Source organism: Otolemur garnettii, unplaced genomic scaffold, assembly GCF_000181295.1.
Source record: "Otolemur garnettii isolate 467f Iridium unplaced genomic scaffold, OtoGar3 scaffold00143, whole genome shotgun sequence".
Classification (NCBI taxonomy): domain Eukaryota; kingdom Metazoa; phylum Chordata; class Mammalia; order Primates; family Galagidae; genus Otolemur; species Otolemur garnettii.
The window spans coordinates 2,143,066-2,157,009 of record NW_003852538.1 but is presented as its reverse complement, the minus strand read 5'-3'; the positions used below and the strand labels follow the sequence as shown (position 1 = coordinate 2,157,009).

At 45.5% G+C, this 13,944-nt stretch overlaps 1 protein-coding gene across 2 annotated transcripts in view; it reads right to left on the bottom strand.

The window, feature by feature from the left end:
• The window catches only part of TPH2 (tryptophan hydroxylase 2), a 109,049-nt gene that overhangs the window by 62,119 nt on the left and 32,986 nt on the right, over positions 1-13,944 (bottom strand). For both annotated transcript variants that reach the window (XM_003798947.3, XM_012810854.2), the window contains exons 6-7: positions 11,160-11,356; positions 5,862-5,997 (exon numbers count right to left, since the gene is read on the bottom strand). In XM_003798947.3, the coding sequence (XP_003798995.1) occupies positions 5,862-5,997; positions 11,160-11,356 (333 nt within the window). The remainder of the gene's footprint in view (positions 1-5,861; positions 5,998-11,159; positions 11,357-13,944) is intronic.

Sequence of the window (13,944 nt, the reverse complement as noted above, 5' to 3'; positions counted from 1 at the left end):
ATTCTGGTGAAATAGCCACATGGCAGCCGAAAACCGTATATTCCCTTCCTGTTCTCCCGCCCATTCGCACATTCTTTCCAAAAATCGGGACTTTTTCAAAACACCGAGGGACCCGGGACAAATTGTTGAAAAGCAGGACTGTCCCGCCAAAAGCGGGACCTCTGGTCATCCTATATTAGTGCCAAGGTTAAGGAATCTTGTTTTTATTGTTGTTGTTGTTGTTTGAGACAGAACCTCAAGCTGTCAACCTGGGTAGAGTACTGTAGCATCACAGCTCACAGCAACCTCTAACCTGGGCTCAAGTGAGTCTCCTGCCTCAGCCTCCCAAGTAGCTGGGACCACAGGTACCGGCCACAACACCCAGCTATTTTTTGGTTGCAGCTGTCATTGTTGTTTGGTGGGCCTAGGCTGGATTCAAATCCACCACCTTAGGTGTATGTGGCTGGCGCCTTAGCCACTTGAGCCACAGGAGCCAAGCCAGGAATCTTGTTCTAAAGGAAGAAGAGGTCACAACACGACAGAACTAACTGGATTTCCCAGAGACAAAAGGAGATGGAGAAGACTGGAGGCCTCTCAGATTGCTGTTCTGTCCTCGTGGTGCCAGGTGACGCACACCTGCCCACCTCCATGGATTTCCACATCTTCCCCTCTGATTCCAATGAGTGACAGGAACGGCACCTGTGGAATAACCTAGACTTGACTGCCCAGTTGACTTTTATAAAGGAAATCCTTTGCAAACTTCAATACTTGAGTAATGATGACCTTTTGATCACAGCTGATCAAAGCACACAGCCAGGTACCACCACACTGCAGAGTCGCTGTGGCAAAGCCTGCTCAGAAGAAGCCAGGGCAATAGTTCCGTCCCCCTTCTGTGGTCCCTGACCTTGTAATTCACATGTGATCACATGGAAAAGCAACTCCTCCCACCAGGAAAACCAGGAGTCACTGACTGCCGGGACTTTCTCCACCTTCTTCCAGGCCAGGAAACTTTCTCCAGGGAACTAGTCAAATTTGCTTTTTAAATTCAAATCCCATTGTCTGGCCAGATTTAGAGAATGCAGTGCCTTTAAAATTATAAAATTATACACAAGCCAAAGACATCTTTAAAACCCAATGTGTGCTAAAAGCCGTGACAGCATAACATCCTTCCTAGCATGAAAGGTGAGAGAAAATTTTTTTTCAGATAATGTCTTTTTGCTGCTTTCACTCTCACTTCCACCCGGGTCTTCAGGGCTCACCTGTGCCTCATTAGTGCCACCTCGACTCCACCAGTTCCACAACTGAAAGCCAGGCTGTTATTTGGAAGCACCCAACAGCAGCCTCATTTAACATCAGGAGCTGGAGAATCCACCCTCCGCTGCTTTCCAGTTGAGGAAAGGGGATTTCCTGACAAAGACAATGCCTGCAAAAGGACTTGGGTGGGAAACAGTCCTCCCAGAAAAGTGTCCGGCAGATTTAAACAAAGTGGCTGAGAAGGGACTCAGGACTTTGCAATACGCAAGGATTAGAGGGGTCTTTACAGAAAATGTGGCCTGTGTGGCGAATTCCTGGGAGGATGCACTAGAAGCCAGCAGCAGCGGGGGCCTCTGAAAAGAAGGAGCCAGATGTCAAGGGAACAGAGGATGGAAAGGAGCTCACCATTCATGGGGCCACCTTCAGTACTCTTTGAATTCTGAACTGCTAAATTAAGTTTAGCCCAAAGCTGTCTTGCAACATATTTTAAGTTCAGCCTAAAGGTGGCTGTGTGCATAGTGAACTCTGACCTGACTGGATGTGTAAACGAACTCTTACCTACTATCATGCTGATCACCAAGTTTCAACCACACAGCCAACTGCTCAAACTATGTTCAAATAAGGCCAGGGCCAGCTGTGACCAAGCCAGCTCTTTCCATACCTCACTTCTGTCTGTACATCACTTTCTTTTTCCTGCCTGTAAATCCTCTCTGACCATGCAGCCATGCTCAAGTGTCTCCAAACCTATCCTGGTTGGGGCAGGAGGTAGCTGCCCAATCTGGGAATCATTCTTTGCTCAATTAAATGCTGCTAAATTTAATTTGGCTAATTTTTTTTCCTTTTAGCAGAACCATGTGCTTGTATTACCTACTTAAAATAATAATTTTTAATTATTATTTAATAATTCAATCAAACAAATGAATGATATGAAAGAAAAAAATAGCAATTATAAAACAACCCCAAGTTAGCAGATCCCATGTTTCCACCTTCTGACTTAGTCCCGTCTGGCCTGTGTAGTCCCAGGAGGTGTAGAAGAAGGATAACCACTCAAGTCTATTTTGAGAACGTTAAATTCACTTCCAATCTCTCCACCCTTATTTCTAGCTACCAGGGGCTTTGGCACCTAGAGGTCCTACCCATGGGCCCCTCAAGGATAGCACACCCCAAATCCAAATCCTCCTCCTTCCTCCCTCCTTCCTTCCTGCTTCCCTCCAAGCCTGAGTCTCCTCCTATTCTCAGTCACTACTGGAAATGATTTTCCATTCAGTTGCCCAATGTAAAAACTTTAGCATTATCCTAGGGACTCTCCCCTCTTCCTCACCACCTATTTTAGTCACCAGATATTAACTCCATTTCCAATAGTACGGTGCCTCATACTATACCATTGATTTTTTCTAGCCCCACACTTTATAAACGACGTTCCTTGGATAGAATGGGAGCTTCCCAGATGGGTTTTTATCTTGTTCCTTCTCCACACTTCCTCCGTCCACACACCAGCCATCTTTCTCAAATAGGACTAAACATATCTGATTGCACTTTAGAACCTTGGAGAGCTCCCCTTGCCTACATGATTAAGTCCTCATGTCCTGGCTCAACAAATGTCTAATTATAATATGGCCTGAAGATACATTGCATCTCTAATAACTGTACATAAACTGTGCCTTGGCCACTCTGATCTAAAAAAACCTGGCTGGCGTATGCCTGCTCCAACCCTCCACAGCCTTGCACTCCTTGTTTCCTTGATTTGGAAAGCCTTCCCTTCTCACCCCTCCTTGTCTTGGTCAGAAATGAAATTCCTCTCTCTCCTTCATGGCCCTGTTCAGTTTGCACCTCTCTGAAAAGCCCTTCAAGACTTCTCCCTCCTCCATGCTCCTCCAGCCCTTTGTACACATCCCAATTATACCCCTGACTATACTCTTTGCTGGTTATTTATGTTTTCATCTCCCCTTCCAAAATGTGAACTGCTTTAAAAAAAAAAAAAAGTAGCTACTATTTTATTCATCTTTGCATCTGCAGCACCTCTCTGCTAGCACTGCACATAAATGTTTGCTGAATGAATTGGCTAAAAGTACTTTAGTAAAAATGTAACACATTATCCCCAAATTTTATTGACCTCTGTGGCTTAAATCTCATTTCTTCACCCCCTCTCTCTCTCTGCATACCTTTTGGCACACTATCACAGGTCTCCAGAGTGCCAGTTATTCAAAGGGAACTAACAAAGTGCCTGCTATTTGTAAACAGGGCCATTTGTAAACCCTCTGGGCCAGATTTAGAGATTGCCTTTCTAACTCTGACAGTGCCCCTTTGAGCACTCACTCCACTCCAAGAAGCATTTCTTTTCCAAATGTCTTGAGTCCTATAAGTAAGCTTGGTTTACCCTGAAAACACTTTCAGGGAAACTGAAAAGAGCTGAAAAAGCAATGTAAGGACCCTGCAGAGACCCACCTGGCCAGTGAGCCTTATGCCAGCCTAGGAGGGGGAGGAGCTTCACACCAGCCTAGGAGGGGGAGGAGCCTCACACCAGTCTGGGAAAGGGAGGAGCCTCACACCAGCCTAGGAGGGGGAGGAGCCTCACACCAGTCTGGGAAGGGGAGGAGCCTCATGGCCAGTCTAGGAGGGGGAGGAGGGCTTCCAGAGTCTCACTGTCCACCTAGCCCACTTCTGCTGACATCAGCTACTTAACTGCTTGAACCTCAGAGGATTCTCTGCTCCCCAGTAAAGACATTGGCAACCCATTCATCCTAAGTGTATTGAAAACAGCATTATAAGCCAAGTGATGACCTGAGTGGTTTGGTAAAATGACCTTGAGTAGGATAAAATGGGGGAGAGGCATCCCTTGGATGGAGCCCGTGGGGGCACAGAACCCGTGACAGTGCCCACCCTCGGGGCTCTGCTTCTGCTGTTCTCTCAGCCTGAAATCCTCCACCCTGAAGATCTTCACATTCAGGTCTCTGCTCAAACATCACCTCCTGAGAGGCTGTCCAGACGCAATCCAAATAAGCTGCACCCAGGACACTTCACTCCTCCTTGCTCCCCACACTAGTCATCTCTTATCAGCTATCAGCACTTCATGGCAGCCTCCACACCTGCCACCGTGTCCCCGACCATCTTCATGGCAGCCTCCACACATGCCACCGTGACCCCGACCATCTGTTTACATGCCAACCTCTGTAGCCCCGTTCATCCAAGAGGATGAGGAAGCTGTGTCCTTCCCAGATAATCCAGGCACATAGTCATCACTCAGTAAATGTTTGTCATATTTTTCAAAAGCATACAAAGAAATATAACACAGGGAATTTCACACCTAGAGACTACGTAGCCTCATGTGTGATGAGGCCAAATGACCAGTACATGGGGTGTCCTGCCTTAGACCCTCCCCACCACCTGTGACAGAGAGGTGTCAGCACAGCACCATCTCTGAGAAGCACCTCTGAGCTTCTCTCTGCACTTCAACCCCATCCATCATCCAAGAGACAACAGACAAGAGCCCTAAAGGAGGGCTCTCTCCAGGAAGGATGAGAGAGAGCCAGAGAAGAATCACAAGCCTCATACATATCTGGAGGGGATGGGCAGGATTTGAGGAATGTCCAGGAGAACACAGCACAGAGCTCTGAGCTTGGGAGGGAGGAAGAGATGAGAGAGCAAAGAACTCAAAGTTAGACCTTCTGTTTGACCCCTCAATCCCATTACTAGGCATCTACCCAGAAGAAAAAAGGTTTTTTACCATAAAGACATTTGCACTAGAATGTTTAGTGCAGCTTAATTCATAATTGCCAAGATATGGAATCAACCCAAGTACCCATCAACTCATGAATGGATTAATAAACTATGGTTCAGGTATACCATGGAATACTACTCAGCCATAAAAAATATGGGACGTTACATCTTTTATATTTACCTAGATGGAGTTGGAGAACATCCTACTTAGCAAAATATCACAAAAATGGAAAAGTGAGTACTCAATGTCCTCAATGCTAATATGAAGCCAATAGATGAACAAACCCACACACGAGAAAATCACATGTAAGTCAAGTGGGGAGAGTCAGGGAGGGAGGTGGGTTGGTGTGCTCTCACCCAGTGGGCACAGTGTAAGGGTACACGGACCCCTCCTGGGGAGGGGCACAACTACAACTTGGACTTTACCTAACAAACACAAACAATATAACCTATTTGCCTGTACCTTCATATTAATCTGAAGTTTAAAAAAAAAAAAGAAAAGAACGAAAGAGAAGAGAGGGGATTAGTGATAATTTGCTCCAGTGTACGTGAACCTGCTTCACGTGAGAGGGGCCTCCCAGTGAGAGAGGAGGGCCGCCCTGATGGTGGGTCAATGTTTACTTTATCCCTCCACGCCTTCTCTTCCTCATGGAGAATGCAGATGTGGCCAAGCAGAAGATTCTGTCTTAGGATGAAGTTAGATGAGCCAGAGCTAGACTATCAGGGGCCTTGACCACCCAGCTGAGGAGTCTGATCCTCCCCCAGGTGAGTGCTGTGACCCTCACTGGCTCTAAAGAGGAAATCGCTCTGGAGGTAAAAGTAGGCCTGAGTCACTTTCAAGTAGGATAGTGGGGGCCACTTAATAGCATGCTGGGCTCTCTGCAGCCTGGGCTTTGAGCATAAGCACTTACGGTTCTGGGGTGTAGAGGGGGTCTGAGCCGTGCCGGATGTACTGGGTACAGTGGAACACTCTGTAGGCCAGTCCCGCCAGAAAGTCTCGTGGGCTCAGGTATCCAGCCACCGGTCTCACCGTGAAGCCAGACCGTTCTAGAGAAGCAACAGGAGGAGCCAATGAAATATCAGTCCAGGAGGACTTGAGGGTCTGAGTGGGGCTGCTACCATTTATAAGGATGTTCCAGAAACAAAGTAATCAAGGCCCTAAAACTCCTCACAAGTGAATAATGCATATTTTTTAACAACTAGCATGTTCAGGGTTTCTGATGACTGAAACACACTCTCGAATGATGGTTTCCAAGTGAACAAGACAGTCACTAAAATGAAAAGAAAAGGGAAAAAATTATTGAGGGATTTATTACGATAAGATATCTCAAACACAGAGAAGATTACAACCTAAAGTGACACTTCCCAAGCATCACCTGGTGTCTTTCTGAGCGACAAACCAAGGCATTCGTTCTGTCTGTGCTGGTAACACCTCGAGCACCTCCTTCACTAGTGCCCTGGAATCAGTTCACACTGCAGCTTCCCGTTGTGGATCCCACCAAAGTCGTTCACTCCATGCTGCTGTGTTCTGTGACATTCTATGAATCCCTGTGATTTGCAGTGGTACACTAAAGTGCTCCATGTCCCACTGGTTATGGGGAGAGGAAACAAAGGAAGAGCACGACACAATCTGTGCAGTCACCCTAGGCCGCTCACTCGGGGTGTGGGCCTTCAGTGTTCTCCGCCTGGGGACTACTGACTGTTTGCTTCTCATGAAAGCACAGAAAACTTACAACAGAAGGGCTACTCTTTGTTCAAATATGCATTTTATAAAAATGTCATACTCAGTCACGCATTGCTTAGCAAGGGGATCCATTCTAGGAAATGCATTGCTGGACGACTGTAGTGATGCCCACGTCACCCGGTGACTCTCACACCCCAGAGGCCTGACCCGCTGCCCGCCAGGCCATAGGATACAGCCCATTGTTCCTAAGCCACAAAGCTCCACAGCGTGTCATGTGCTGAACACTGTAGGCGGTTGTGACACAACGCTCAGGATGTGGGTATCCAAAACTATCTAAACATAGACAAAGAACAGTGAGAGTGATGTTGCAGTCTTGGGAACCATCATCATCCACACAACACACGACTATCTTAAAGGGGCTGTGTGGTGATCTGTTCTTTTCTCATATTTTCAAAATAAAAATTGTTTATACATATATAGTATAGCTATATTTTTTCTATTTTTAGTAGAGATGGAGTGTCCCACTCTTGCTTAGGCTGGCCTCCAACTCCTGAGCTCAAACAATCCACTCACCCCAGCCTCCCAGACCGCTGAGATTACAGGCATGAGCCATATGCATCGCTTCTCTTAAAGTCAGTTTCCAAGTACCTATCAGTGGGACTAGGCGAGGACTCACTATCCATGATGAAATTATTGCTAGCCAAGCTAATTTACATGTCTATCTCCTTACGATTACCTGTGTGTGTGTGTTGTGTTCATGCTACGACTCTCTCAGCAAATGTCCATTATACAATGTAATATTATTAACAGTAGCTAGCACCCTGTACTTTAGCTCTCTAACCTTAGTCACCTACCTAACTGGAACACTGTGCCCTTTGACCAGCATCTCCCACCTGCCGACCGCTAGTCACCCCTGATCTGCCCTTCTCCTGTGTGCTGGACTTCCCTAAGTGCCACGTGTCAGTGAGCTAGGGTGGTATTTCCCTGTGTCTGGCTCATCTCACTCAGATCACGGCTAGGAGGGCTGCTCTTACCCTGATGTCAGCCTTGTAATGGCTCCCATTCAGAAAACTTCAGCCCATTAAAAGAGTACCTCAGAATGGTTGGAAATGGTCTTAAAAGGCAAGAGCCAGGTAAGCTTACAAAACAAGGCCATTCTGGGACTTCCAGTCCCTACACGGAAACAACCCTGTGCTCAGGCCCCCTCAGACCCATAACCCTAACGACATGGTGTTCATTCCCGCAGCCTTTGCTGTGGATGGCTCCCCAGTGAACACCAAAAGAGAAGTGTATTTCCTTACCTGCCCACACGCGCGACGTGAGTAGTGCTACACAGTGGGACATTTTTCATTTTAATAGTCATATGGTTTATTTTTATAGAAATTTTAAAATATATGAAAGTGGTATCAAAAAATTTGAATTTGTAGATAACATTACTTTAAATGTTTTCCTTTTTAAATAAATTACGTATTTTTACAGTGTCAATTAAAACATGAAAACACATACACTTAAGTGGCACTTAGTATTGCCGACACATGACGCAAACTGTGGTCCCTATCTAATTCACCAGGGGCTGAGGAAAACGAAACTGATGATGATAACAATTGCTAAGGCTCTGCTACCTTTAATGTATGTCACACACGTTAGGATTTTAAAGCATATCAATTAGTTTTCCATCCCAAATGCCTTGTGAGCTCACAAAATTATTATCTCCATTTTCAGAGGAGGAAACTGAGAAATAGAAAGGTTGAGGTGACTCTCTGAGGTCACACAGCCAGGAAATGACAGAGCCAGGACTCGATCCCTGGACATCGTGCCTCCACAATTCATGCTCCAAACCACTGTACCATATTGCCCCTCATAAAAAAACTAATTTGGAGGCCAGATATGACAAAAACTAAGAGATAGTATTCTAATTACTGGGGCTTGAGAAACAACTCAGTAAGAAGTGATCTCCACGTATGAAGATGAAATATATAACATGCACGTGACTCTGGGAAACTTAGGAATGTCAGGAGAATATAATCTAGTCAAACAACCACAGGAGGCATGATGTGATCAGGTGCTAGTCACGTGATACTGGCCACTGCTTCTCAATCTCTAATCTAGTCAAACAACCACACCAGGTATGATATAATCAGGTGCCAGTCACGTGATACGGGCCAGTGCTTCTCAATCTCTTTTCCTCAGAAATAAACACAGAGGATGATGTTCCCCCCTGGGCTCCTCCCCCACGGTGCACTCACAGCACCAGTGGTTCTCAGTGCCCACCTCTCTCCTGACACACAGCTAATGCAAAATGAAATCAGATGGGGAGAGATCATGGTGGCTGCTATAGTTAGGATTCGTGGAGGGGAGGAGGTGGGACTTGCTCTGAGTCTTGAAGAATAGGTAGAATTTTAGTATAAAGAGAAGAGATAACTTTCCAGTAAGGGACAGGGCTTAGCAAAGGTGGAAAAAGACCCTGAGGGCCAGGGGCTTAGGCCTGTAGTCCTAAAACTCAGAGAGGTTAGGACAGGAAAACTGCTTGAGTTCAGGACCAGCCTGAGCAACAGTGAGACACCATCTCTACTAAAAATAGAAAATATTAGCTGGGTGTGGTGGCAGCACCTGTAGTCCCAGCTGCTCAGGAGGTTGTTGTGAGCTGTGATGATGCCACTGTACTCCAGCCAGGACAACAGAACAAGACTCTGTCAAGAGGAGAGAGAGAGAATGAGGAAGAGAAAGATAAATGGGAAGAAGAAGAAAAAAGAAAAGAAAGCCCAGAGCAGAGGGACTGGCAGGGCAGTCACTGAAGGAAATGAACTTGGAAAGCAGGATCAGGATCCAGACCTGGGGCTGAGCCATTCAGACTTGGTCATAGAGAACAGAGACCAGTAAACTGTAGCCTGCAGGCCAAATCCAGCTCACTGCTTGTTTTTGCAAACCCCATGACCAAAAAATAGTTTTTACTATTTTTAATGGATAAATTTAAATGTCTGCGTAAATACCTACATAGTAGCCTTGGCTTTACCTCTTTGCCCACTAAGCCTAAAATATTGACTGCCTGGCCCTTTACAGAAAACATTTACCAATCCCTGTGAAAATGACAGGAGCCACTAGTGGTTTCTGAGCAGAGACAACAGGAAGAGAGTGATGATTTGGGTGATGGTTCAAAAAGTAGTGTTTACGTGATAGTGGTGGGCAGGGCAGTGAAGGGAAGAAAATACAGGCATCAAGGTTCTAAAATGATGGTAACCTCAATGTGATGGTAGCAGCGGAATGGCAAGAAAAGGTCAGATTTAGGTGCCCCTGGATCTGTGAATCTGTGGGTTTCTACGGCCAGAGGGATTCTGCAGATGTTAAGGATCTTGAGATGTGGAGATTATTATCAGGAGGAGGCTGGTCCCCGTAAGAGGGGACACACAATCAGAGGAGACACAGCAGTAGAAGCGAGGGCTCACGGTGATGCTAGGATGCAGCCAAGAGCCGAGGGGTGTGGGAACCCCACAAACTGGGAAAGAAAGGGCACAGAAGCCTCCAGAAGCAAGCAGTCCTGATGAGTCCTGGATCCTAGACTTCTAATCTCTAGACAGCAGGATATTATAATCAATTTATATAAACAATAATTTGGGTTATTTTAAGTCACAAAGTTTGAGGTAATCTACTACAGTGACAATAGGACAGTAATACAAAGAGTAATGATGGGAGGGAGGGAAGAAGATGGGTGAGAATTTAGAAGAATGCTTAGAGACATGGCTGCGGAGTCTACAAAACAAAGCATTACCCAGAGATAAAGCACAGACAGGCAGGTGGGGATGCAGAACACAGGACAGGAGCAGGCTTGAAGGGAAAGGAGAGAGAAATAAGAGCAGAAAACCTGAGGCGTAACTGCAACAAAGAACAGATGAGAAAGGAAGCCAACCATGAAACTTGGCCTCACAAGAACCCTAAGTTTTCCAGCTGTTGTCCCCAGAGGATCCATCAGGAGAGTGACCACACAGAGAATGTGAAATGAGGTCACTCTGGGACCCACTGTGTTCACTACTGTAACATCAGCAGTGAGTACAGTCGTTGGCACACAAGTTATACTTTAAAAAATTGATTGATGGGTTAATTGACTAACTGATTTACCCCAGAGGAAAGTCCCTAAATGTTCACCATTGTTCATAACAGTTCTTCATCCAATTACATAATTTTTAACAAAGCAAATAAAAAGACACCCCTGAGGTCATTCCATATCCATGTAGCCCAGCAGAGGAGTTTCAAGATCAGAAAAAGCTCAGAGCTGAACATGCAAATATCCTCTGGGGCTTGGTGTTTGTACAGCCACACACAGAGCCTCAGCATACCTCGGGTTGCCAGCTGAGAGCAGCCCCCCACCTACAGCCCCTGCTCCGCAGGTGACCCCAGGAACTTGTGGGTTCCACACTTTTTTAAAATCACTATTTTTCCTTTTTGGAAAAAAAGTTATTGCCACCACGTGTGACCTGGGGAGGCAATCAAGGATACAGGTGGGGAAGAGACGGGCCGTGTGAAGCCTCACCTTTCAGGAACATGGAGACATCTTCAAGTTGAGGGACATTGTCCTCCCTGTAGCCACAGTATTTAGTCAGCAGAGGGAAGTTTTTCAAATACTCTCGGCAAGCATGAGTGGGATAGAGTTTGGAGAGCTCCCGGAATACAACGCCCCAAGTTTTAGTTTCTTCTTCTGTGTACTCCACCCTGGGAATGGGCTGACCACTAAGCGGGAGAGAAGAAACGAAAATGAACCCAGTGTGAGATCACGTCACCTGCACAGCTGCCGCGAGTCAGACTCCTGTGCAGCCAAAACCGCAGGGACCTGAGAGGTCCCATCAGATGCTGCTTCTTAAAGTAAATGCCCATCTTCTCTTTCTGCATGGGGTATTTGGGCTTCCATTTAAATGATGTTTTAATTCAGTTACATCCTTAGAGAGATGTGATAAGATTTATATGACTTTTTTTTTTTCAGTTTTTGGCTGGGGCTGGGTTTGAACCTGCCACCTCCGGCATATGGGGCCAGCGCCCTACCCTTTGAGTCATAGGCGCCGCCCAAGATTTATATTCTTAAATGAAGTTCAGTAGCTTTTAAGAGTCCTGATTTGGAAGGAACTGGTTTAGCACAAAACTGTTCTGATTGCCTTTTCTGCAATCACCTGACAACAGTAAGAAATAAATGTTGACTCTTGAAAATAAAATTGCCTGTGGGTTCCCTTTGTCCTTTGCCTAGATTTACCCCAATCTCCAATTTTGAGATGATTTTTTCAGTTATCAAAATGCCTGAGAAATAATAAAATATTATGCTGAATTTTAAAGTGAGAGTTTGGCAAGCCAGAAAATAAGGAGCATTTATTGTAGTTGAGGCTAAAAGGCACACATACTAAGACTCTCAGTTTAAGACAGAGGTCAAGCAAATTTTTTTCTGTAAAAGGCCAAAAAGTAAATATTTTAGGTGTGTGGGTCATATGGTCTCCGTGGCAACTGCTCAAGCCTGCCACTGTGTCTCAGAATCAGATGTGGATAACATATAAACACATGAACATAACTACGTTCCAGTGAACCTTTCTTGCTTTGATCCACAAGCAGTGTTGTGCTGATGATTAGTTCAGAGAGTACTGAGGGGCACCCTGGACTAGACCAGTCACAGGGTGCTCCCTGGAGGCGGCACACTTGACTTGAGACTTGTTGGCCAGGTAGGACCTGCAGGTGCCCTGACAAAAGGAAAGGCAAGGAGGAAATGCTGGTTCAGCAGCCAGCAGCCAGCAGCAAACAACACAGCTCCTGATACAACCCAGGACTGGTCGAAGGAGGGAAATGTGGACATGTGTTGGTGCAAAGTAGCATTTGAGGAACCAGGATTTGAATTTAGCCTCTGATGAAAATATCAGATGCCTATGATGAAAGTGAATTAGAGGTTGAGAAAACCTATTATGACGTACTCAACAGCCACTGCCACACTCCCTCACTACCCATCCTGGCCACTCATCAGAAATTCTGCCTCTGCAGGCAGCAACTGCACAACACAGGGGAAGTCCAAACAGACGAGTAAAACTAGGCATTGTTTCCCTGCAATTCACAATGCCACCTACAGGGGGCAGGCACCACCAGAGCCCAAGCACAGACTGCAACCGTTACTCAGGGTTGCTGCCCTACCAGTCCCCTTCAGGGAGCTAGGAGCACTCAGGAGCACCCCCTGGGGTAGTGAAAAAGAAAAGGAGGACAACAACAAGAATAGACTGTCAAACAGATGCCCTCCCTGCACTTTCTTCCACCAACTCTCTGGTGTTTCAGTGTTCTATTTAAAGATCAGGTCCAAATGTGGTTTTAACTGCTCCAAATCATTTTTACTTTAAAAATGAATTAACCACAGTACATGAAGGATGAGAGAATAACACGTACAAAAGAAAGAACCAGAAATTAACATTTACTTTCTCTAAGTACCAAGACTAGGGCTTATACAAACCAAATTAGAACAGAATTAGCCTTGTTGAAATTTGGCAGTTGACAACAAATAAAAAATTACAACCTGGCAAATATTTGCTAGGAAGATCAAGGCTTCTAGGACCTCATGTCTGTGATGAATTTAGAATGAAAGCTTGAAATGAAGAGATAAAAGGATGCAAGAAAATAAATATATAAATGGTCTACCTCTGGTTACAGAAAATTCAATAAAATCAATTTGAGTTGGGTGAGCCAATAAAGCTAATAAGGGCTGTGAGCGATCAGGAGGTAGGAATGCAACGAGGCTGAAATAAAGGGATATTGAGAAGCCATTTGAGAAGAATCGGTAGGTCAAAGTTTTCCCTTAATATGAACAGGCAAGCATGCAGCATTGCAAAGAGGAGCTAGGTATGCCAATGCTGGTGGAGAGCAAGTGAGAATCACGAGAGAAGGAAGGGCCAGACAGGCCTGTGACTGAGTAATGAATGTCCAGCCTTACAACCTGAGGAACAGGGATGGTTCCTGCTTGTCTGCCCTGCCTGGGTGATGCCCTGGCCTGTTCTTTGAGTTAATGGGAGCAGCATGTGCCACCGTGTCTGAACTCTCTGAGTCTGCCTCTAGCAGACCTCCCACACTGCTCTCAACTCACCCTGGGTAACACTATCAGGTAAATACTTGAAAATCAACTGCATAACGAAGTAAAGGCCAGTTTTATCCATTTCACTTCTATTGAAAATATCTGAAATGCAAAAAATAACCAAGAAACTTCCTATCTTTCTGGGTAGTTAACACAAGTGTATAACAATAGCTAAGGTTTGAGAACTTATTATGTCCCAGACACTTTTTAAAGGTTAAATGTTTTGATATGA